Source organism: Triplophysa rosa, linkage group LG2 (genome assembly GCF_024868665.1).
Source record: "Triplophysa rosa linkage group LG2, Trosa_1v2, whole genome shotgun sequence".
In the NCBI taxonomy this organism is placed as follows: Eukaryota; Metazoa; Chordata; class Actinopteri; order Cypriniformes; family Nemacheilidae; genus Triplophysa; species Triplophysa rosa.
The window spans coordinates 34,014,177-34,039,865 of record NC_079891.1 but is presented as its reverse complement, the minus strand read 5'-3'; the positions used below and the strand labels follow the sequence as shown (position 1 = coordinate 34,039,865).

The following is a 25,689-nucleotide window of genomic DNA, read 5'->3' as shown; positions in this document are numbered from 1 at the left end:
TCCAGCACAAATAAAACATTTATTGCTAAACACATCTTTCTACAAATTTCACAACATCTCAGAAAGTTCTTCTATAAGAAGAAAACCACCGAATTTTACTGTAAGAGAGGAGCGGGTAGTCCAGTTAGAGAGGCTTTTTATAATCAACAGATTAATGTATTAGGACAGTCCATTTGAGGTAGTGATGAGTCCAGCCACGTCCTAAAGCGTCACCTGCCGGTGAAGAAATATATACACATGCAGATTTTCCATCCCAGACTTGAAATGTTACAAAAATGTTGCAGTAATAAATTACATTTGCACTGCTTAAATTGTAAAACATTTTAACCGAATTATGATACATGATATATATATAAAGAAGAGACAAAATAATGCCTGACTGAATAATATATATTTTTTTAATTTACAATGTCTTGTTAACTGAACAAAAATAAGATAACCCAGTGTAGCTTTAAAAATTATGGCATTGATTACTTAACTTTGAGGTAAGATCTGACTATGCAAAACCTCATTTATACTCTACTGTACCTGTCTACCTGATTGTCACTTGTTAGTTTGAGGCGTAGAGAATATTATGTTACAAAATTATTTAAACGCCGTTTAAAATGTTCTTGTCCTTTAACAAATCAGAAAACTAACAAAATCCCTCAGCATCTGAGGTATTGTTGTAAGAGAGGTTTGTGGTTAATTTTATCACATATAAAGACTATAATCAACTAACAGAGCCATCCATTCATGGCACATTCTGTACATTACATAAAATAAAACATGTAAACATCTATCTGCACTTGCACAATTCGTTTACAGCCCTTAAATCACTTTAAATGACGTTTTATTAAATTTACAGATGTCTGTATAAAAACCTTTTCAGATCAAAGCTTGTCAAAAACATGTCAGGTCCAATTTCACCCCAATATATATACTGCTTTCAATATATAACTACTTTCAGGACAATTAAGCACTCCAAGTCCCATTATTGTAATGAAATAATACATTGTTAAAAATGTTTACACTGCATGGTATTGTAAAAAAATTAAATAAAAGATAAAACACCCTGACACTACAATACTGAGAATTGGGAAAACGATTAATTGTCATCAAAACATTGTCATTGAAAAAAATATATAATTCTATTTTCTTTTTGCAAAAAATCATTTCTTGTCCATCTCTTTAAAGGGTGAAATCTGTCTATAATGTGTTTTTGTACAATTCTTTACAGATTCTTAATATTTTGCAATAATGGCATAATACAAAAGAAAATCTGTTGACAAACGGAGCATCACATACAAGAACTTGTTAAAACTATTTGCAGAAAGAATGGCAATGCTATTCACACAGCATTACGCATGATTATATTTGACTTTAACTAAAATCCTCCTAATAAATCTCTTGACTTTTCGAGCATAAATGGATTAGAATGGCTTAGAAGCTTTATGGCTAAAACAATCCCTGTGAAATCCGATTCAAAACATTCTCTACAGCTGAGCAACCAAAATACAGAATCTTGCAAACGTGCTGCAAGTGCCAACACAGAGGGCAGTTAAGATGAAGGCATAAATAAATCCTGTATAATGCTGCATTGGTATTATAATAATAATGCTAAGACCTCAGAGGCCTCAGATCATAAAGTTTTAAATAAAAAGCAAAGAAACTCATTCTCTGTGGCCGTACAGTGGCTCTTCTGTTTCCCAAATGTTTCCTAACAAGTTCCAGTCTGAGCGCTAGCAGATCTGGGACTCGGCTCCAGTCTGGCCCGTCGTGTCTGGTGGGCCCTCGCACAGGTGGAGGTGTGACGGTTGAAGCTGTCTCTCCACATGAAGCGTTTCGAGCACATGCTGCATTCATAAGGCTTGATGCCCGTGTGGATCTTCATGTGGCCGACCAAGTGATGCTTCATCTTAAAGCTCTTTCCACAAACGGCGCAGCCAAACGGCCGTAAGCCCAGGTGCATGCTCATGTGACGGTCCCTCTGGCTTTTGTGCGTAAAACTCTTGCCGCACTGACATGGATAGAGCTTATACATCACAGAGGTGAACCCTGAGTGAGACGTCTGTTCTTTTAGACCGCTGTCAGCGTGAGCAGGGTCCTCCTCCTCTTTGGCAACATCTGTGTCTTTTTCTAGCTGAGGTTTATCCTTGGATGTTGGGTTGGCGATTTCGTCCGCAGCCTGCGAAAAGCCCTCTGTAGAGGAGCCGTAGAAGTCCAAGGGTTCCTCGTAGGAGCAATTTCTGTCCAGGCACTCCTCCAGATGGCTCACCAGTTTCACATCAAAACAGTCCTCAACCGTGTTCGGTGTGTGGCAATTCTGATCTGAATCGCTTACGGTGGGCTCACTGCCGAAAAAGCCAGCGCAGGCCTCATGACCCGACCTCTCCATTTTTACATGCACTTTCTTTCGGTGTCCCATAATGCTCGGTGGCACATAGGCGGCGGGTCTTGTGCACTGGTTTTCCGTGGCATCCGACTCGCTGCTCAAATTATCCAGAGACGAGCAGCTGGCGCTTTGCAAAGTTCCTAGTCCCAAAGCAGAAACTGACATCTCGTTTTCATCTACATTGTCCCCTTGACTTACACTCTGTCCGACGTTCTCGTTATCCGTGGCATAACCGTCGCCTTTCGGCGATGACCCGTGTTCAAAACGTCCACAGCGTTTTTTCTTATTTCCCACCTCGAGTAGCTCTGTACATCTGTCTACCACATGCCACATCTGCAGAAAGCTAGCGGCGGTGAGGAAGGCCACAACCTCTCCAGATGGCACTGACAGCGCTCCCGTGTAGCAGGACAGGAGGAGCTGCTCAAAGACACACGGATGCATGACGTCCGGCAACACCACGCGGGCGCTGTTCTTCAACAGCACCTGATCGCAGAAGTACGGCGAGCTGGCGGCCAGCACCGCGCGATGAGCCCGGAACTGATGACCGCCTATGGACACGATGAGGTCACACAGCTGACCCCTCTGCCGCTGCTGGTTTAATTTCTTCAGGAGCGAGCAAGAAAAATCCGGGAACTCCACATGGAAAGAGTTCGCCCCCTTCTCCATGGTGACCTACAATCTAAAGGTTCTTAACAAAAAAGGTATATATTTACGCATTTGACAGAAATGTTATTCAAAGTGACTTACAGTGAATTCAAAGTGTACATTTGACCATTTCTGTTTGTGTTTTCCCTGGCAAGTAAACGCACAAACACTACTAAGGTTGAAACATTTGTGTTATTCAACCAAAATATTATAATACAACAAGTGACAGCAAATAATGGGCAGAAGAACAAAAACAGCAACACAGGCCACATTATGTCAGACGCACTCAACTAATATATATTTTTTCTTTAACAGCTCAAAAGCATGTCTTCTTCATACCTTAACAATAGTTAATGTTACATCTGTGCCAACATTACTTTCAAAAAAAATTATTATGAGATTTACATGAGCACTAAAAGAAACACATCTTTGCAAAAAACACAGCAGAACGGTTTCACTGTATCTTTAACTATAAAGTTACATCTATATATTTAGATAGATTTATATATGAATGTATAATCGAATAAAATACAAAATATAGAATCATATTTTAAATCTATCATTACATATTTTTTAACCAGTGTACTACTGTCAAAATTCACCATTCACTGTAATACAGGTCAAGCTAACCGCTATATGGCTAGTTAGCATCAGCGAATAAAGAACACTTCTAGGATTTTAACGGATGACACAGGTGTTATTTTTCATTAAAGAGATAAATGGTCAGTTTCAGCTAAACTCACGATATAATCAATCGTTCTTTGTACCTTTTTCTGCATCATTTCTGGCAGGTTTACTGTACGCTAAACAGCCTCATCTCTTCCGGGAGCCTGAGCGTAGCGCGCAAGGTTGCGTCACCACGCACAGATCGCGTGGCGCAGGCTGAATGTAAACAAACACGCCCATTTACGGCAGGTTGCCAGATAATCTATGTACATTCCACAGAAGTTGCGGTCAGTGTGTATATCTATGTGTTTGTCCCTGTCAAAAAACATGCTTTGTTGAACAGAACATTCCTAAAGCAAAACAATTAACAAAACCAGTGACTTAAACGAGATATATTTATACATAAAACTATTGAAAAAAAATTGAGCTGATGAATGCGTCCATAACACAAACCTCATGACAAACAGAAAGTCTCCAGCAGAAGGCGCAATTGGATAACTACAGCAACCGACCACTTGTATAAGATTTAGATGTATGCTTTATACGTAGGCGAGTTACTCTACAGGTTCCTCTGAAAAATACAGTGAGGTGAAATGTATTTATAGCAATTAAATTGACAAAAATGTCCCGAATCCTCCCTGATTCTGTATTTTCTTATACACATAAAAACTAAACGGAGGCCCGTTCATAACTTAGTTCTGACTTTATATGTATTTTATGTCTGCACTACATGTAGTATAAAACATATACAGATGAGATGAAAAGTACAACTAAAGGTGTTTAAAACAGATTTAAACTAACAATTCTTTAACAAATGTCACTTGCACTGCATTTACTGTAGGGGGAGTTGGAGCATCCTAATTTAATGCTCCTTAAGCCAATGAAGAAAGAGAATCTCAGGAAGATTTATAGATTATTGTGGGATTCGATCTTGCAAGTTGTTGGTAGCCCATACTCTTAACACGTGCAGTCTAATCAACAGATTGTTCGCTGTCAGAAGGCCATGATGCTCATAGACACAGGTTTGATCATGTCTTTCTCTCTTAAGAACAACCTTGAAAAGGATATTGAAATTACATTTATATGTCCACCAACCACTGTATATGACTTTAAATCGCTCCCCTATCAAAGAGACTGCATTGATAGGGTAATAAAGGGATTCTTTGTCATAGGGCTGAACGTTGGATCAGTCATTCCTGACGGACCACCTCTGCAGGTGCAGAGATCAGAGGGAGCAGAGGTCATCCAGGTGGCCCGACAGTCTCTCTCCTTTACAAGATTCGAGATTCAAATAGCTTTAATGGCAAGGTAAAAAGGGGGAATTTACACTGCCAAAGCATTTTAAAGTGATAGTTCACCCGAAAAGGAGAATTCTGTCATAATTTACTCATTTATTAGTTCGATTCAAAATATCTTCTTTTGTGTTCTGCGGAAGAAAGAAAGTCGTAAAGGTTTGAAATGAGTAAATGATGACAGAGGAATGATGATGATATATACGTAACATACTACTGTACAATTGTACGAAATGCAGAATGTTTGGGTTAAGGTTAATGCTGGACTAGAATGGATCCGAGCAGCTGGGAGCGTGTGTTTGCCCGGCCTCTGTGCATGTTGACTTTGACCATCTCACTACAAATCTCATGAAATATACATGTGCTTCTTCAAAATTGCCTACCTGAACTCATATCGAACGATTCTGTCACCTGATAATGCTATCAATCCCACAGATTCGGTGAATAGTGTTCACTTACCCGCTATATTGAATAAAGGAATATTTATTTATTTGATGTGATTTGAGTACAACAGATTGATTCACAATTGAATATTTTTGAAGAAAAGATATTCAAACGTACTGAAACAAAACATTTTACCCCAAGAACAGAAGAAAGGACATGAAATTTGAATGCATGCATAAATATACACATATATGTTGCATTATGCTGATTAAAAAAGAAAATCGTTGTATTACAGTAATGGGAATTATGGTCTAGACTGGTCTAGTCTATACTGTCTCAAAATATGCTCAGTAAAATGAGTGAAGCTGTGTGAGTTGTGTCGTCCAACTTTGTAACAAGATTAATATTACACCAACCATAAACTTTTCTGAAGCTCAACAGCCATAAAACAATAAAAGTCCTTTCCCTCGGCAGCCATAAGAATAAGCGTTCAGAGGTTTGATGGAGTCACGCAGGACTTGTGTCTATCATTCGCCACCCTCAGCAGGAAATCAATGTGCCATTACATATCCCACTGAATCAATATTATGATGGACACACTATCAAGCCGAGCACTGACAGAAAACTCAATGGGGTTCCGGTATAGATCGCAGCAAAGCACAATGGCGTATGATTAAGTTCCTACCGGCAATCTCAGCAATGCTGACAGACAGCAGGCAAAGTGCAAAACATAGCATAGCGTAAGAGAGACCTTACCAACACGTCGCGTGCAGAGTCTCCCGTACTGCACACGCAAGGTGATGTTGAAGATGTTTCACACACCAGAACTGAATCTAGAATAAGAGATCACTGCCAAAGGCACTATAGACTTTAGTTTGTTCCTCAGTCAAAGGGATACATTTCTTCCAACATTTATTCATTCACTCACTCTCATGTCATTCCAAACCTGTATGACCTACTTTCTTCTGCAGAACAAGAAAGAAGATATTTTGAAGAATGTTCAAACAACATCGACTTCAATGGACGGACACAAAACTACTGAGACCTTTTTCAAAATATCTTCTTTTGTGTTCCATAGAACATAGTGGCACATACTGTACTGTACAGGTTTTGAACGACATCAGTGTGAATTTTTTGCACCAAGACCTCAGAGCTAACAGACATGGATAAAAAAGCGTATCATTTTTTTATAAACCCTTTTCCACAAACATTTACGCTATCACACAGACAGACAGATCAGACAAACCCAACTGTATCATTTCAATCAGACGTGAGGACTCATCACGTCCAATTGAGGGATTAAGCTCAGTTGTGGGGTTAATGGTTCGAGATGGGCCCGGCATGCCACGGAACAGGTGAGACGGAGTCGTTCTTGCCCAGCCGAGCGGAGATCAAACCAGGGCAATGGAGGGGGGAAGTCACCTGTGTCCACCTGGGTCTCTGGAATCAATAAGTCTGTCATCTCAGCTGATATTGGCCGCAGTAATAGCGCGGGGCGATTAGGACCACTTCCCTGGGTATTAACTGTATCTCTCATCCTCCGAGACCCGGGCCAAGCCTAGGAGAACAAAAGCCTGTTTGATAAAACCCCGGGCCCCTCGTCTCACGTGAGCTCGGGGTGGGGAACGGTTTGGGGTCGGGGAGCTCAGAAATGAAGTAACTTGGAATGGCCGAGGGCTTTTGGCAAGGAGTGAATTTGGAACGAATCCGAACGCTTCATAGGGTTCACTTCGAACGCTGGAGTAAGAAGAGAATGACCTGAGGGCAAGTCTTTTCTTCTCACTTTCTTCTAGAGATTCTTCAGTGATAGTTAGAGGAATTCAATGTACTCCTGGTGCAGATCTAGCCAAGACATTTGGACCTGGGGACCCTGGATAGAGAGAATCAGAGATAAGACCATCTGTAAGGATCTACTGTACTGTACATGAAAAAGCTGTCATCGTTTACTCGCCCTGTGTGATTTTCTTTCTTCTGCGAAACACAAAAGAAGCTATTTTGAAAAATGTCGGTAACAGAAAATGTTGGCTTCTATATGGACACAAAACCAATGCAAGTCAATGGGGACCTACGCTTTTCTGTTACCAACATTTTTCAAAATATCTTCTTTTGTGTTCTGCAGAAGAAAGAAAGTCATACAGGTTTGAAGTGACAAAAGGGCGTGTAAATAATGACAGAAGGTGAACTATTCCTTAAAAGGGCCTTTACAGAAACCACAACTAATAATCACATTAAAAATAACATTTGAACAATACCGCCATAATAATAATGAGGAAACTTTAATAGCTCGTTGTGTTTTATTTCAGTATCAACTTCAGTATCAGATGTCTCTCGTAAAATTACTCAAATTGAGCTCTTTAACATGATTGACTTTTGATCGCAGACGTGACAGATCTGAGCTCAGTTTGACACATTGTTGACATCTCTTCTCAAACTCTAATGACAGACACATTTGCGAGACTTTTTCTTAGGAGAAATATGTGACATAGATGAGACTTGAACTCTTTGCTTTCCATTTAATCTCATTTCTAGGAGAAACAATTAAGATATTAAAGAGATCACATTTCAGTGATTTTATACTTTATGAATCTTTTATGTTTCATGACAACATTGACCCAGTGGTTCATCGCTAACTGATCTGGCATCACATCTGTCAATGGAGAATCAGAAAATTCACAAACAACAGGAAAACAGAAGCAACCGTCTTTTATTAAATGTAAGCGCACCCACCTGCTGGACCAGACAAGTTCTTTCATCTAAATTCCACAGCTCAGCGTCGGACCCCCAGTTTGTGTCTGTTATTTCCTGACAAAAGCACACAGAATCCTGGGATTGTTGTCTCGGCCCCCAGCGCAGCGGCTGGTAAAGGTTATGAGGGGAGACGCATGACAGAGAACTCACCTTTCATTAAACCATCAGAACAACAGAAAATACATCACAGGTCAGAGAGACCGCTCTAATCGAACGTTTTATCTTTCCGAGATAAAAACAACCTTTAAGGAAGGCACAGTGTACAACGTATCAACTTAAAAACTTAAGTTCAGTCGATGCCTTAATTTAATTCCTTCAAAATAGGCAAATGTGCATATTTGGTGAAAAAATGATGCCAAAATGTAGATACACCACAGAACATATCTACTTACTGCTTTTTAATTCTTTTGTTCTTCTACAGATATGAAGTTGCAAAAGTGATTCATTCTTCGAAATACCATCACTTTTTCCTTGTGTGAATGCATTTGCTGATGCTAGAATTCTCTGTAGAGAACCCCAGTCACTTCATCTCATGTGAACGCGGCCGTGTCTGTCGCTGTAGGAAGGTGGAGAAGTTTAAGATAATATTTACCCAGACTTCTGGTGGAATTAGGATTTTAACTGAATTAAGAAGCTGTAATTGAGGACGAGAAGGTCAGAAGATCTGTGTTGTAATGCTGAATTCTCAGACATCAGCCTAAAACAAAGACGTTTTTATATAGTTGTTAAGACGTCGCTCGGGCCTTGATGCCACAAATGTCGATTTTTTATATGATTCTGTGAGCACGTGGAAAAATGGATATTTACATCTTCTGTTAATGAAAGCAATACTCATGTTTGACTTTAATACTTAACCCTTCTTGATCATTATCTTGTGTCTGCATTACTTCTGTTCGAACAAAAGAATGTTCGCTTTATCCAAGATTACAAGAATCCCAGAGGCATATAATGTGTGGATTTAAATCCAGCCTCGGCATGTTCTGTTCTTCTGTCCCCTGCAGCATCTTCATCTGGATTTTTACATCGACCTGTCTTGGTGGGATTTAGAGAAATGCAAACCATGTGCATGTTGATACCACAATACCACAAGCTTTATACAATCATGTTTTCTGACAAACAACCTTTCCTGGAATGGTCCGATCGTTTGAATCGTTTATACGTTTTTATTTCTCATTCAAGTCCACTTCGGGTTTAAAGTTACATTTTTGCATGTCAAATAATCTGCTCAAGTGTTTTTGATTCCATTAAAAGAGACTTTTGCTTTGTAATTGGTTTAATACACTTCCTAACAGCCTCATTTGAGTCGACTGCTTTTCAGTGTCATCAATGTTTATCTCAAACATCTTGTTGAGTGACTCCTAACTTGAACCTTCCACACTGAGCTTTGTCAACAGTTGTTATTCTTCCTCGCGATCCAAATCCTCCTTTTATTGCAGAATGCTCTTTAGACCCCAGGCCTTCATCACGACTCTTTTTCTTCTTCTCCGCTCTCCCCAACTAATAACAAACCAATCAATACATAGAGCACATTTCATGTCTTCGTTCTTCGGCTCCACCCTGGGATGTGACCTTTGGTGGGTTTACTCACAAGTGCCTTAAATGAACAATGAGTTTGCTATTGCGACGTGGCCTCTGTGCGGATCCGGGAAAGGTTGGCCCGATTTCATAAGAATTCACAAGAGTTTCTCTTCCACAAATCGCTGTTAATACGCTTTTTGATGATCTTTTCACTTCAGGAGTGATCGAACCGCCCTGCACCTCTTCGTCAGCTATTGATATTCTGCTCCTGAACTCGAGCGCTGTCTGCGAAAATTAATAAATCTCCGATGAAGCAGACGGTCTGGATCATTTCAAGCTTTTTCATTGGTGGAACTATTTTTTCTCAGTTACGTCACCATGTGGCCTATGAACCGTATTAATGTCAATCTTTTTTCTTTTAGTCTGTTAGGTGTCAACCTAGTGTAAAAGTTTCTTTGGTGCATCACCTAAACCTCACTGCAACATGTTAAAACCATTAAGGAATGCACTTTAAAACCGTTTAGCAGCTCCATAGCAACACCCTAACAACCACCCACAACTCCTTAGCATCACCGTCAATGAAATTTAGGGTAAATTGTCAATAGAAAAAATTCTAAATTCTTTTGAATAATTCATACAACAAAAGTTTAGGTTTTGTTTTAACTCTCTCACAAACTCTTCATCGTCACTAGATCAATCACAAGAGAATGTAACTTCTCATACTCTTTAAACTGAGTTTTACGCTTCACCTTTGACCCCTAAATGAACCGGTAAGCAGGAACCCCGTCAGAGTTCAGACTGATCCGGGCGCTGAAGTCCAGCTAAGAGACACTCATTACAGGAAAGCAGGGATTTCTGGACACTGCCCTGGCAACCGTGGATTAGAGTGTGCATGAGAGAAAGACAGTGCGCAGGAGAGAGAGAGACGGCCAGGCCTGAGAATCCAAGGGGGTCTGCAGACGATCCACATGCCTCTCCACCGGAGAACGTAAGGAACATTACCAAAGAATGTCTGGAATTTCTGATGGGAATCTGATCAAGCACACAGCTGGAAAGGAAGTCCTTCTTATAACGGTTTTGACCCTGAAGTGCTGCGCTCATCCTGGAGAGATCACATCACTGATCAGTATTTACGTATATCAGACGTCCTGCAAAAGAAGGACAAAAAGAAATGTAAATATAATATATAAGATATATTCTTTAATAAAGATATAAGGTTCAATCTACTTCTTAAATGGTTATTCCACCGGTTTCTCTTTTATAGCTCAGGAGATTTGATGGAGTTGTCAGTTGTGTTTCATTCCAGTATCAACTCAGTCTTACAATATTCTCTAAAATGAATGAAGTACTTAAATAACATAAAAAATAAAGGAGGAAATGGTTCAAATACATAAAGAGCATGAAGGTGTAAAATGAATGTTCGTAGAGGTAAAAAATCGGGATTTGTGTAAATTTGATGAGAAAAGTTTGAGTTCATATCGAGACTTTTGATTGCAGACTTGACAAATCTGAGCTCAGTTTGTGACTTAGTAAGATCTCTTCTGAAAAACAGATACATTTGTTAGATTCTTTTTTCACATCTTATCTAAAATAAATAATCGTCTTCCGGGAAATTTGTCTTTGTGCCTTTTTATAAAAATAACCAAATAATTCCTCAGGCTCAGCTGAAATGTTGTCTGAACGTTGTCTCGGTGTTTAAAAGCAGCTCACATTTCTGTCATCAAACACACAAAGTCAATATGACGAAATGTTTCATCAGTTTCCTTTAGACAGTGCTGATAAGAAGCGAGTGTTGTTGATATGTGTCAGTGTTTGTAGATTGATAGTTTCCTCCAGGATGACTCTTTACAGTAAGCGTGGAACTAGACAAACTGATGATAAATGAAATGTCAATAAGAGCAGGTAAGATAGACAACTATCAGCCGGTTAAAACATTAAAATTGTTGAATGGTTTTGTAGATGGCGCTATTGAACAGCTAGAAGTGACTAAACTGAATCCTGAAGTCCGAGCTCCTTAATATTTCTCAGGTTACTGGTTGCTCCAAACTTACATTTCTATTGTCTTTATTATATTATCTTTTCTTTTATCATCAATACCATCAGCATTTTTGTTTCATTTTCCCAGTATCAATATCTAAAAATGTATTCTGGTGTCTGAGAAGTTAAATGAAGATATTAAGTCTTGTTTTCTGAAACGACCTAAATTTGATGCTTATAACAAGAAAAATATCTGCAAATGGAGAAAGAAAAATAATCTTGAATCAAATAAGGTTCAACTTAAGTTAATCATGCACGTAAAAGCTCCTCAAGTAAATCCATCTTGATTTAAGACTTTAGACTGGAAAACAAGACAAAAAATGTTTTATTTAGCAATCATGGCCATACGAAAACATTAATTTGCATATATGAATAAAAATTCTATTTAGACTGAAGAGTCTTTAAAAACGGATAATTATTTAACCAGGACATTTCTTTACAACGATCATGGAAGCCTTTCTGAATTTTGATATTAAAGTGATAGTTCGCCCCAAAAATGAAAATTCTGTCATCATTTACTCGCCCTCTTGTCATTTCAAACCTTTATGACTTTCTTTTTATCCGCAGAACACAAAAGAAGATATTTTGAAGAAAGTCGGACCCCATTCACTTCTATTGTATGGACACAAAACCAACGCAAGTGAATGGAGTCCAGATAACAACATTCTTCAAAATATCTTCTTTTGTGTTCTGGGGGAAAAAGAAAGTAAAGGTTTGAATGTCGAATAGGTGAGTAATTGATTGGGTGGACTATCCCTATTCAAATTCATATTAATCACAAATACCTTAACAAGTTAAATGTTAATGATAAATACAATATATCACAAATAAAATAATAGCAATAGACTGGCCACCGTGTGTGTGTTCTGTGAGTGATGTTGGGATAGGCACCAGCCCTCCGGTTACCCCGCAGAGGACGAGCGGGTTTGGAGGATGGATAGATAAAACAGACAGATAGACAGGCGTGTGGGCATTGTTTTCTTGTATGTTGCCTCTTGTGTTTGCACACTGATTGTGTGTCATCATGGCAGGTGCGTTATTGAGGTCTAATGTCGTGCCTCGGGCCACAGTGACTTCACACTGCTCCACAGTTATTGTGAATCAGGCGAGAAATGAGAAGAATAGGACAATAATCTGTCATCACATCTGAACCGTCGAGGAACATCTGATGTATAATGACTCACAGCAGCTGCGGCTGGATCTCTGAGCTTCTACTTAAACTCGTAATACACAGATACAGCCGGCGTTTACACTGTTTACCTAACCTTTGTGTGTGCGTGTGGTTAAAGCACACGGGTGAAAAATGTTGTAGATTTAATTGTGATGCTAACATTAGAACTGGGGCAGGACAGACACAATCAAAGATCTTAATATTTCAATAGTTTCGCACAGAGGAACATTTTATCGCTGAGAAGTTAGTCTTCATCTAAAATTGCTCAGGAGAAATAAAAACAGAAACGACACTTAAAATCCATGAAAAGCATAGAGGTATAAAATGAATGTAGATCGCAGAGGTCAAATAATCAGGATTTGAGTAGATTTGATGGGAAATGTTTGAGTTCGAGATCTTCAATAATATTGACTTTTGATTGCAAACTTGACAGATCTGAGTTCAGTTTGACGCATTGTTGACATCTCTTCTGACACTCTAATGACAGACACATTTGTGAGATTTCGGACTCTTTTTCTCAGGAGAAATAGCCTGCTTATGTGATATGATTTGCATATCGTGTTATACATAGCAATTGATCTGAGCTTTGCTATCCACATTCATCAACTTGCCAATATTTGCCAATATTTAAACTGCAAAAATATGATTTGAATAGTGAATAACTTAACTAATGTAGTCAGGTCGTTTTATTGATCATTTTCACGTTTTACACATTATCCTATGGTTAGAGTAAAGCTTAATATACAAGACGTTGACAATCATTGACAATTGTTTAAAGATGCAGAGTGTCAATCAAAAAGGTACTAAACCCAAAAAAATTCATTAAAATTTCACTTTATTTTTTGCAATGTTACATATTATTTTTAATGTGAAATGCAACGCTGTCATTTAAGAAAAATCCGTTTTTTAAGAAACATCGTACACAGTCAAATATACACAGCACCATCACACCACATCTAGTTATGTTTTCACAGTTTGGGCAATAAACATCCAGATGTCATCTTATGAACATCAACTGTGCTCAGATTTGCCCAAATACAGATTTTAGTGATTCCACCAAGTTATTTTTTATCAAATTCTTTCAAAACTGAATGATCTTAGCTATGCCACATGAACGTGTGATCTTTACGTCTACAAATGAAAAATGTTGTAATTTTCTCGTAAAGAATACAATGAGAAGCATCACGAGAAAGTTAAAGCACCCTCAAAGATGCATAGTTTTCCTCTGGAATTGCCTTTATGTATCTGTGTTCCCCACTGCCACCCGTCATTCAGGACACGACTCTGCCAGGCGTCTGCTTGATCTACTCACATTTACATTTAGTCATTTAGCAGACTCACTGAATGTCTCTCTGATTAACCGTGAATAGATTCATCCAGCCCCTCTCTTTTCATTCTGGAGAGGGTGGGACAAGGAGACCCTCTGGGCTCGGCCCACAGCTGCCGGTGCCTCTGATGGGCCCCACCCTCCTGCTTTCATCAATCTCTGCTCGCTTGCCCATCTCTCTCTCTCTCTCTCTCTCTCTCTCTCTCTCTCTCTCTCTCTCTCTGCACAGCAGATCTGACGTTTGGATGCACAGTTGTGGCCAAAAGTGATGTCCAACTTCATTATTCGCTCTTTATTCAAACATATTATTTAAGATGCATTTCATAATGTATATTTGTGTTGTGTCGTTGTCAAAAACAACAGACCATAACTAGTACAATTGTAGTCAATTTTTGTGTTATTTACAACAAGCTTTTTGTTTCTCTATGCATTTTTTTTTGTATAGTAACACAATTCCCTGATACAGTTTTCATTTTTAGGTAAAAGAGTTAGTCAAATAAATACTTTAATCAAGTTTAATTTGCCCATTTTGTACAATGCACTTCATATTTTGATGGTTAAATCGAAAACGTGAAGCAAATATTCACTCCTGACATCATTTTTGGCCACTACTGTGCATGGGAACATGGGAAAAGAAGAGTTGGTCATTATTTAGTTCTAACTGGTTTTAAACATATTTATATCATATTTAGAACCAAATTTAAAAGACAAATTCGTCTCAAACTCATAGTCTCAAGTTTTCTGTTGTTAGCACACATAAAAAATAGATATGTCTTTCAAAATAATCATAACTGGGATCAGAGAGTTAATGTGGCCTATGACTGTTTAATGGAAAGTTCGGACTGCTAAATTCAGACTCCATTTTTTCCACAGCAAATAATAAGCAGCTGTGTGTGAAGTGGGAGACTGCAGGCGTTTAGCTGCACGACTGCATTGAATTGGATTTACACAAATGTGCAAAACCTACAGGGAATACTTGCAAACAAGATCAACTGTCTGTCCCACAAATGCTTCAGTTATGATGCTAAATATAATCGTCGCAGCAGAAACAGACGACAGACCGGTCGGATTTTGTGGGCACAGCCGTGAAAGTGTTGAAATGTTATGAGAGGGTGATGTGCGGTTCATTCGGGCAGACAGTTTTAATCCCGGCCTGAAATCAGAACCATGCGTTTGTATTTGAGGCACCGTGCCTTCCCTGGGACAGATGCTTTTCTCCATGACCTCCATGATGTTCCTGAGTAAAACTGGTTAGCTCAACTGACATATGCAGACGATACAGTGATCCAAGCTAATTTTACAGACAAAGATTGTTTCTGTCATGAGATAAACACGCAGAATAAGAGCGGAATTATGCATTACAATGTCAGATAAAAGGTCAAAAAATTTAGCCAAGATGTCATTTGGTGCCCTCTTTAGGTGAAAAGGTTTGCTTTTTGAAATGGCACCGCTTCAGCGACAGCTTGGGTACATTTTTGACCATTTTCTAAAAACTGTAGAATCAATAGGACACCCTAGCAATTGCCTAGCAACCACCAAGAACACCCTAGCAGCTTCCTAACGCCCTAACAACCAACAGAACAACCATAGCAACAACCAAAGAATGCCCTGGCAACCACCCATCACACCCAAGCATGGTGATATTTAAATAAAAAAATAATAAAGAGGGAAGAAAGAAAGAATGAATGAAAATGTTTTCCATGGTTTTCTGTTTTACCCTCAGATGAAGTTCCACTTGTTGATCAGTTCATTGTTTCAAAACTCAGACAGGCTTAGCGTGGACAAGAAACCCAACCCAGAGTGTCAGACATTACACGTTAATTGCATTAAAGCATGAATCTGTCAGACTGCAGAGGCACTTGAGAGCAGCTTTTTATAATATTCAACATGTCTGACACCTGTTCACATCACATCACTGAACATTCAGCAGCAGCAGCAGAGAGAGGCTGTGAATGTGTGTCAGTGACCTGTGTTGGCACCCCAAGTGGAAACTGAAAAATACAACTTCTAAGAAAACAAGAAAAACAAAACATATGCAGTCATATAATGTCAACAACACAACTCTGTGAAAAAAAGCTAGGAATGCATTGACCTTAAAGGTCACCAACTAATCCAGTTAACAAAAAGTGTGATGCTTTTAATTCAGAGTCCAACCAAAAATTTTAATTCGGGCGCCACTTACTGTCTGTAACATCATTCCAAACCAGAACCAGAAAGGTATGGCAAGTCGTCCATATGAGTCATGTGCTATTTTCTGGGTCATACAATAGTCTTCTGAGGTTTTAACAATAATATAGCAAACTACCGCCTTTGTTTAAAGTGCCTTTATAATGTCAAGCACTGAAAGAACTATTGAGTGTACACTGTGCAGTATGCAGTATGCAACACTAGCATTACATTACTGCATTCTAGTCTCAAAAATGTCCTTTTTTAAATTCAGCCAATGACACTCAAAAAGTCACAAGATCTGAAGTCTCAGTGTGCTGTATTAAGACACTATATACCTTTTGTGCCTTAAAAGTGAATGGAAGGTCCAAGCTGAGACTTTATTCATTTCGCTGGAGCCGAACGCATTCGCATGAGATGCAGTGAGTTATCTGACCTGAACAACACATAAAACTCCTGATGTTACTGTATTAAGGGACATTTAAAAGACACCGCAACTGTGTCAGAAGAAAAGTTTATTGTGACATTTTCTCATGTTGGAGGAAATGATCACGTTGTGCTGCTCGTGTGAGAATATTCTCCATCGTAAATGAACATCCAGACGGGCGGCACACCGGTCACACCTCTGCCAGCGGACACATTAAACCGTTTAAAAGAAAATAAAGATGCGGTTCTAAGCATAAAAGCATAAAAAAGAGACACAAAGTGTACTGCATCACCAATATCAGGCCCACAAACGCTCTAACATTATAGGGATTCAAAATGTTTTCATACACCCCTAGGTAGTTAAAAACCTGTATATGACTCAGTGGAACACACAAAAAAAGATATTTTGAGAAATGTCTCAGTGGTTCTGTGTTCATGCAACACTCTTAATAAAAAAGGGGCTTCAAAAGGTACTTCAAAATATCTTCTTTTGTGTTGTCAGTTTGGAAGCATGTGAGGGCGAGTAAACGATGAAAGATTCGTTTTGTCATTTTTGGGTGTACTGTCCCTTTAACATATTAAAGAATATTTCAAGGTTCGTCTTTTACTTACAAGTGAAAAATAACGAGTCAAGTAGTAAACCCATAAACAAACAAGTTTTCCAGTGAATTTGATTTTTGTGAAAAATTCTGCAGATCCATGTCATTTATAAGGGCTTACAATTGGAATTAACAATCCATCTTTAAATCTGAGCAAAAACAACAGAAAAGTCCGAGATTTCCAGACAGCGTTTGATGAGTTTAAGAAAAAGCTCTTGATCGTGCGTTTGACTGTTTCTTCTGGCTTGGAGAAAGACGCATCGTGCCAGACGTGTCTTACGAAAGCCTTGGAAAAAATATAGTAACCTCAAATATAATATAGTAAGTAACCTCAAACATTACGTCTAAATCATACGCTACATTTCCAAAATCTGTATAATTGCAGCTGAAATGCCCTCACACGCAATCACGAAACATGAAAAGCGACAAAGAAATTTCAGCGCTCACATGCCTTACATCATTTACAATACCGTCAAACTTTTTTTCTGCGCACAACCTCTCTGTACTCACACACAGACATTCGCATAGAATATATGACTGCACATTTAACTTCAAACAAAGCAAAAACAATAACATTTTGATTAAAAAACTGAGATGGGTGACTCGCTGTGATGTTGGTGCGTATTAGAGAGAGTGTCTTGTCTACACAGTCTTGCCTTGAAGTTAAAGTGAAACTTTTCAATAGTTAGAGACGCACCACTAACTAGTTCTTTAGTCAGACTGATAAAATGTGTGACCTTAGACGTGACCTTAACCTCCATCCATTCCCTCTCAAAGCCTCAAAGGCAAATCAGCCTTCAAGTTTCACATGAAATCTAAAAAGTGCTATAAGGCAAGAGAAAATGTTGCATGACCTTCACAGCCGTGAAAGGGGCTCGGTGTGAACTCCTGGCGGCCCTTCATCCTAAAATGCCTTTATGATGTCAACATGGACGGAGTTTGTGATTGGCTGTCTGCTCTGTGAAAGAGGAAAAAGTGCTCCCAACATCTGACAAGGATGAGGACGATGTTTCTTACTAAGCCAAAACTTTACATTGAATAAAAAACGGATTTTTCTTAAATGACAGCGTTGCATTTCACATTAAAAATAATATGTAACATTGCAAAAAATAAAGTGAAATTCTAATGAATTTTTTTGGTTTAGTACCTTTTTGCGTGACACTCTGCATCTTTAAACAATTGTCAATGATTGTCAACGTCTTGTATGTTAAGCTTTACTTTAACCATAGGATAATGTGTAAAACGTGAAAATGATCAATTAAACGACCTGACTACATCATAATATTTTGTCTATGCATTGAATGAAATCTGTAATGTAAAAAAATCACGTAGCAAAACACTCAGTGTGTTCCGCGTGCTATATTAAGGGTAACGACACTCTGTAAACTATCACGCTCTTGTTCTTTGTGTGTTCTGTAGATCTGACAGATACGTGAAATTAAAACTCAGGTTGTTAAAGTTATGAAAGCTCCATATTGTGCTAAAGCAAACATCTGGCAGGGAAAAGCCAACAAGCAGCTCGGTGCGTAATCTGCGCTTATAGTTTTATGGACGCAGGGTCAACTCTTCCAACCGGAGTTTCATAACAAGAGAACAAATAAAAGGATAGATCTCACACGGCACAGTTTACAGATCTGCGCTGAAGCTATGTAAACTAGAGCACGCTTACTCGGATCAGTGTTATATTGAGCTGAAACACAATCACTTCACACGTGGATGAAACTGATAGAGAACATATGAATGGATATAAAAAAAAGCCATTTGTTCAAGTGTGCTATTAGTATGCTTCTTTAAATCTGAAAACTATTCGCTTTTAATGTACTTTTCATAATTATACTTCATGTATGTCAGCTTTGGGGTGGAATAGCTTAATACAAGTAAATAAAACAAGCATGGAAGCTCATCAAGAACAGTTAAAGGTATACTTCAAGTTAATTCTCAACACTTGTATTAAAGAAACGGTACAGTACAAGTAGGCTACTTGCAGTACAAAAGATGTTTACTGAGAGTAGTGTACTTTCATGAACTAAAAATGTGCTACAGTATTGACTACAAGTAAAGTTATAAGTATACCTATAAGTTCACTCGTAGTATAGTTGCAATAAAAATGATAAATGCAGTACTACTGTTACACGCAGTGTTGGGTAAGTTACTCTGAAAAAGTAATGAATTACAGGTTACTAATTGCATATTCAATAGTGTAATTAGATTACTGTACAAATTACTCTCTCCAAAAAGTATTTAGTTACTTATTACTAATTACTTTCTATATCCTACATCAACCGTAATTAGTTAAGTGATTTAAGGATAGACATGAAAGGGCTTATTTAATTCATTCAAATAAATAATATTAAACTACATAAAGTACTCTTATTAACTGACCAAAGTATGACAAATACAAGGATTTTAAAGTTAGACTTTGAATTTTGATGTCAATTCCACTATTGCACACACATATTACACAAAGTATTTAGTTTAATTACATCAGAAGTAACTGTAATTAAATTACAGAAAAAATAAGAGTAATCCCTTACTTTACTTTTTCAAGGGGAAAGTAATTAAATTACAGTAATTAATTACTTAGTAACTAGTTACACCCAACACTGGTTACACGTAAAGTATACTTAAAAGTATACAAAAACTAAAGAGTGGGCCAATTTGGTCCCAGGTACTGTTGAAATAGTACACTTACAAGTATACTGTTTTATTGTAAATTGATATTAGTATATCAATACTATAGTTACTTAAAATGTACCTGAACTTTACTTAAGTATGCAAAATGAGCCTGAAGTGTACTTAGTTTTATAAGGGAATAAATGTCTGGGGATTCTTTAAAAGTAAAATCTTGAGAGCTTCCCCAGAGCTACTGCCTCATAGGGAGCACTAAATGAGTCACTTTTAAGGTTTTATTACAGTGAGGATGCCGCCTATAAAGTAGACGCGAATGTAGGGATCAGACAGCACTGCAACTCACAAGGTTTTGTAAAACGTATTAACATCACACCAATTTAATGAAAACGCTTAATGAGACCACATTTATGCCAAAAGTAGCTGGATTATTGATTTAATAAAATTAGAATTAAAAAGTCACATTTATCTTTATGTCAAACAAACAACATAAACAAGTACAAAAGTGGGTGAAATTGAACTCGGTGGGGTAATTTATAGTGAAATACATCAACCTCTTCAAATGACAAACTGCCTCAACACAATGAGATTTACTTTAGGGCTGTTAAGCACTCATAAATAACACAGTCACAACCAGAACGACAACACGCCATCATTTTTAAACCAGTCAAGTGAATGTAACCCTGGAGCAAAATATCTGCTTAAAGCAAAAAATTAAACATATTATCATGATTCAAATGCTGTGCATCAGAGAGAAAGATATCAAAAAGAGAGAGAGAGAGAACCTAGCAGCTTTGGACATTTCTTGGGTCATCTCCATGGGAAAGGTGGCTGTCGCTAGGAGCGACATTAGGGCATGACTTGCTGGAGGGCCGAGTTAACCCACAGGGGTCACCGGCAAGGCGTGAGGCGCCTCGGGTCTCCACATCCAAGTCAGGCTTCAAACGCACTAAATCCTCTCTGCATTCCAAAGGCGTGTACCGTAAACTTCAACCAAACCAAAAAGTGAACATCAAAACACACTTCAATGGCATTTGACAGCTTCAGCTAGTTAGAAACTTATCAAAATAAGACAAAACATGCACATCTTGAGATCTGCTTACACATCTAGTTCTTCATTTTGCTGTTGTACACAAAATTGAAAAATTTAGAAAGAAAATTGGGCCTGACAAAGCCACATTTTTCTGCGTTGTACGGTCAGCTAAAAATAACCCTTTAAGTTCTCAGACGAAAGCAAAGGAAGGATGGTACTTCACAATATTCAGCAGTCAGTGTGAAAGCAGGTCTCTCTCGTCTCTCTCGTCTCTCCAAATAACCAATAATTAATCCCCCTCATACAAAAACTCTCGTGTCTCTGTCAGTGTTTCTCAGACTGTGAGGTTTAACTTTACACACTTTGGTACTTTTACTCATTCCGATCTTAATTAAAATGTGAACACCATTTCATTAGGAAAAGCGTTGAAAACACTGTGAAAATATTATTCCTCTTAAAATTGCATTCCAAAATAAAGATATGAATATGGTTATATTCAATTAATATAAATACTAGCAATTAAAATAAATAATAGCAAACAAAGTTTTCTGCATGTGTCAATCCCACAAAATCTATAAAAACACGTAAACGCCATTTACAGCTTTACCCCAAAACCTAAATTTAAAAGTAATAAATAATATAAATAATAAATGGTTAGACAGACTAAAATGCATATTTGTCCTATGGTGTGACAGCTAAAATTTGGGAAAAAACAATGAAGGCAAATCTCTCTTATGCAATTTTATATGATAAATATTAATAATATAAAACAATGTAATATTAACAGTTGGTTTCTAAATTTTGCTATGTCACACCACAGGCCACATGTATGATTTATTCGTCAACTTCACAAATAGATAAAAAAAATGAATGACTACTTTTGAGTGTTTGGAAAATAAAGGCTATTTTTTCCCAATCTTTGCATTGTTTTATTACTTTCATGAGCAAATACTAAATGTACTGCACTAAATTCTATATGCAAAATCAGCCATAATTTTATAATCAAAATAACAGTAATTTAGCAGTTTAAGCAAAAAATAGACTTCTTATTTTGTATTTTTGCTTTAATTTGGGAGTAATTGACAAACAATTTCATTTACACATCTATGGAAAAGGTTTGATGTTCTTTTTGCATTCACATGATGAATAACAGTATATAATGAAGTCAATTCATTTCCTCTCATGAGCAAATGAAATCAACAAAAACCACAGATTTAGGATATGTCATGGAAATCTGAATATCACTAATAAAATCTGTTTGTCTTTGTGTAATACGGGTCGTCTCTGGAGAGATGGGCTTGCATGAGTGTGTTTGAGTAAAGCTGTGGGTGTCGTGGGTTTAACCTGATGAAAGGGTATTTAGGGTCACTGGGGTTGCATGTGACTCGCCCTCAGGCATATCAAAGCTTCTTCTACTACAGTTTACTAACCGCAGGACATCAAGCTTTTCTCATAATCTCACAGAGGTTATGACAGATGAACAGCATTGTTCACAACAATTGCACATCTCATGATATCAGTTTTCAATGAAGATCATTTCAAATGCAATTCATGTGGGTTTATTATTTATATTGTAAGGATCAGACCTTATAAATTAAAACAACCAAAAAGCAAAAGTAAATAAAGAAATAAACCATTAAAACCATTGAAGTCTACAGACAAAAATGTGTCAGTACAATTTTTCTCCCTAAGCAGAAAATAGAGATTTTTCAGTGCAGTGGAAAACAAATTCTGATATAACATTTACTTATATTAACTTTATATTAATTCAGATAATTTATCAAATATAATAATAATAACATTTAAAATAATAATCATAATTATTATTATAATAAATACATATAAATATAAATCAAGTATTAAGTATTCATATTATTTACACTGAGCAGTAAAAATCTACACATGACCATGCAGGCAATGGGGCGGCAAGCATCAGTTTCAAAGCTCAGAGGTCAAAAAGTTCAATGTGTTGTGTGCTAACCGTCCTTAAGCTGTCATTTATTTTCTCGCCTAGACATCTCCCACAGTTCAGCGGGAGGGTATGAAGCTCGAGGTGAGGAAAAGTATGGCAGTAATTCCTCCAGAAGTGAGAAAGACATCTAGACAGCTGAGAGGCTTCATTGGGTGAGTTTCAAGTCATTTTCTAAAACTGACAACTGTGGCTTGGCCAATCATAGCTGGCCGTTTCAGAGTGATGTCAGCAGAGTTTCCCTCGGGGGTTTCATGCCACAGCGACTTCATGACGCACGGCCGCGCATCTTCGCACCTGTGATGTCAGATAACCGCAGTGATAAGAGGTTATACATTCTTCAGTGTTCTATAGACAAAATACCTCCCACAGAACATGAGCGGCGTTGCTTTAACATGGAAAAAAAAAAAAAAAACTACAAGTGCTGCAGACACCGGCTGAATGTAGAGGAATCGGTCTTAAAGTGTTCAATTATATCACATTTGCTCAAATATAATTAAATAAGTTAAATGTTTAGTGAATATTTGTATGTTTTGGAACTTCCTTACCACTTCATAAAGATGAAATATAAAGTAAGTCTCACCTTGAGCTGTTCTGCAGAACTGGAGGTCTTTGGTTTTGCTCTGATGTATAAACCGTATTAAAAGAAAATACTACCATACAGATTTCCATAAGAAAGAAAAATCACAGATGAGATCACTTTGATATCTCACTTATTTCTCCTGCACATAAATGAGATTTATAAAATGATGTCACTTCCTGAAACACTAACAGGATGGAAAAAGACATTAAAGACCATAGAAAAACAACAAACAAGAAAAGGTTTGTTTTCCTCTTACAAGTAAATCAGAGCCAAGGACACGGCAAAAATGACAAATGCTTTAGCCCAAATAGTAAAATTATTACTTAACTGTGATAAAAATGTGGTGTTTTATTTAATTTTAAAGGACAGTTCACCTGTCAACATTTACAGTGTAAATTTTACGGTTATGACTTTCTCTATCCTGCAGAACACAAAAGAAGATATTTTGAAAAATGTTGGTAACAGAACAGCACAGCCCCCCCATTCACTTCTATTGTAACCAATGCAAGGGAATGGAGGTTGTTAACAACATTCTTCAAAATATCTTCTTTGGTGTTCTGCGGAAGAAAGAAAGTCATGCATGTTTGAAATGAGAAGAGGGTGAGTGAATGATGACAGAATTTTCATTTTGAAGGTGAACTACTCCTGTATATGAACAATTGTGTTACTAATATTTGATAAACTGAGGACTATATAACAGAAGAATATACAATAATAACATTGTATAGGACAAAATAAGGAATGCGACATTCTCAGATCCGGCCTGTATGTGACCTGTTGCTGTGTTCTGTGAGGCAGAAAATACATTGACATCTGTCTTGTACTGTCATTTCCAGCTGAACGCATGTTGAATGTGTACACTCTTTGTTTAAAGGAGGGAAAACGAGGCCGTCTGTAAATGATGGTGGGTAAGTCAATGACATGCTTGTTTGCCTTAAACCAAGCGTGACAAATTGGGTTATTCCTGTCAGACCAAGATACAAAACTGACAGATATTGCTGGACTGAAAGGTAAATATTGCCTTATATAATTTACAATAATTAAACGCAAAGATGAAAGTTGTGCGTCACAGTGGCAGTTACCAAAAAAGAACGTCTTATTTATGTCTTATTATGTCTTATTATGTATTATGTCTTATTATGTATTATGTCTTATTATGTCTTATTTACGCCTCAAACTTTGTGTTTCAGAATAAATATGAAAGAGAGTTTTAGCGGATTCTGTTATTTGATTTTCACACGGTCGTGTATTTTTTTGAATAAACAAATAATACAGAAGGTCACATTTTACTGATGAAAATCCTGTCCTCGCCATCTTGTCATTTCAAACCTGTACGACTTTCTCTGTGAGTAAACGATGACAGAATTTCCAGTTTTGCGTAAACTATCATTTTAGAGGACAGGTAAACTACGCAAAACAAAGTATTTCAGTAATGGAATTGGCTACTTTAGTAATGATCCACCCAAAAAATCAAGGAGATCTGAGATGTGAAACACATCATGACACAGATCTGTAGGAGGTTGCTCTCAGAGGTTCAAGCGTGAACAGGACAACCGTGGCGCTAAAGGTCCACAGGGGGTCACAGGGGTCAATGTTGTTTATTAAAGTCTCTTTGTAACGCCGGTCTCTTGAGATGCGTTAGCCTGCTGAAGTCTGGATGAACAGATACTGGTTTAGAAACAGGAACACACTGATTCGGGATCTGTTAAGACCACCCTTACGAAAATATGAAAATACTAGGGATGCACCGATGTATCGGCCGCCGATATTAATCGGCCGATATTCGATTCATTTAACACCATCGGCAAAAGCATGAAAAAGGCTGATGCCGATGGTTTATTAATTAACTTCAAGAAATGAGTTGCATGTCTGAATAATCCAACGTTTCTCTCTGAGCAAAATTATTAAATAGCACAGACTTTGTTCTTATAAATGAAATAGGAGTTAATGTTGTTAGTAAAAGAAATACTGGATGGCAAAAATCACCTTTGAAGATTGTCATGTTGTCTTGTTGTATTTTTATCTTAACTTGTGCCTCTCTTAAAATGTTAAATGGATCCAATTCATGTTCAGTAAAATTAATTTCACGCAGAAAGACTAGCTAGTATTGTATAGTACTGTAT

At 37.6% G+C, this 25,689-nt stretch overlaps 1 protein-coding gene across 1 annotated transcript; it reads right to left on the bottom strand.

Annotated features, from left to right (window-relative positions):
• On the bottom strand, window positions 1-3,873 carry zbtb43 (zinc finger and BTB domain containing 43). The gene is made up of 2 exons (XM_057361115.1): window positions 3,787-3,873; window positions 1-3,062 (listed from the first exon to the last, which is right to left on the bottom strand). Exon 2 carries the CDS (start codon window positions 3,038-3,040, stop codon window positions 1,700-1,702), a length of 1,341 nt encoding a protein of 446 aa, XP_057217098.1. The 5' UTR covers window positions 3,041-3,062; window positions 3,787-3,873; the 3' UTR covers window positions 1-1,699.
• Between the last annotated feature and the right edge of the window lie 21,816 nt (window positions 3,874-25,689).

Bases quoted from the DNA above. Each gene is read 5' to 3' on its own strand.
- zbtb43 (XM_057361115.1), bottom strand. From the start codon at position 3,040: ATGGAGAAGGGGGCGAACTCTTTCCATGTGGAGTTCCCGGATTTTTCT.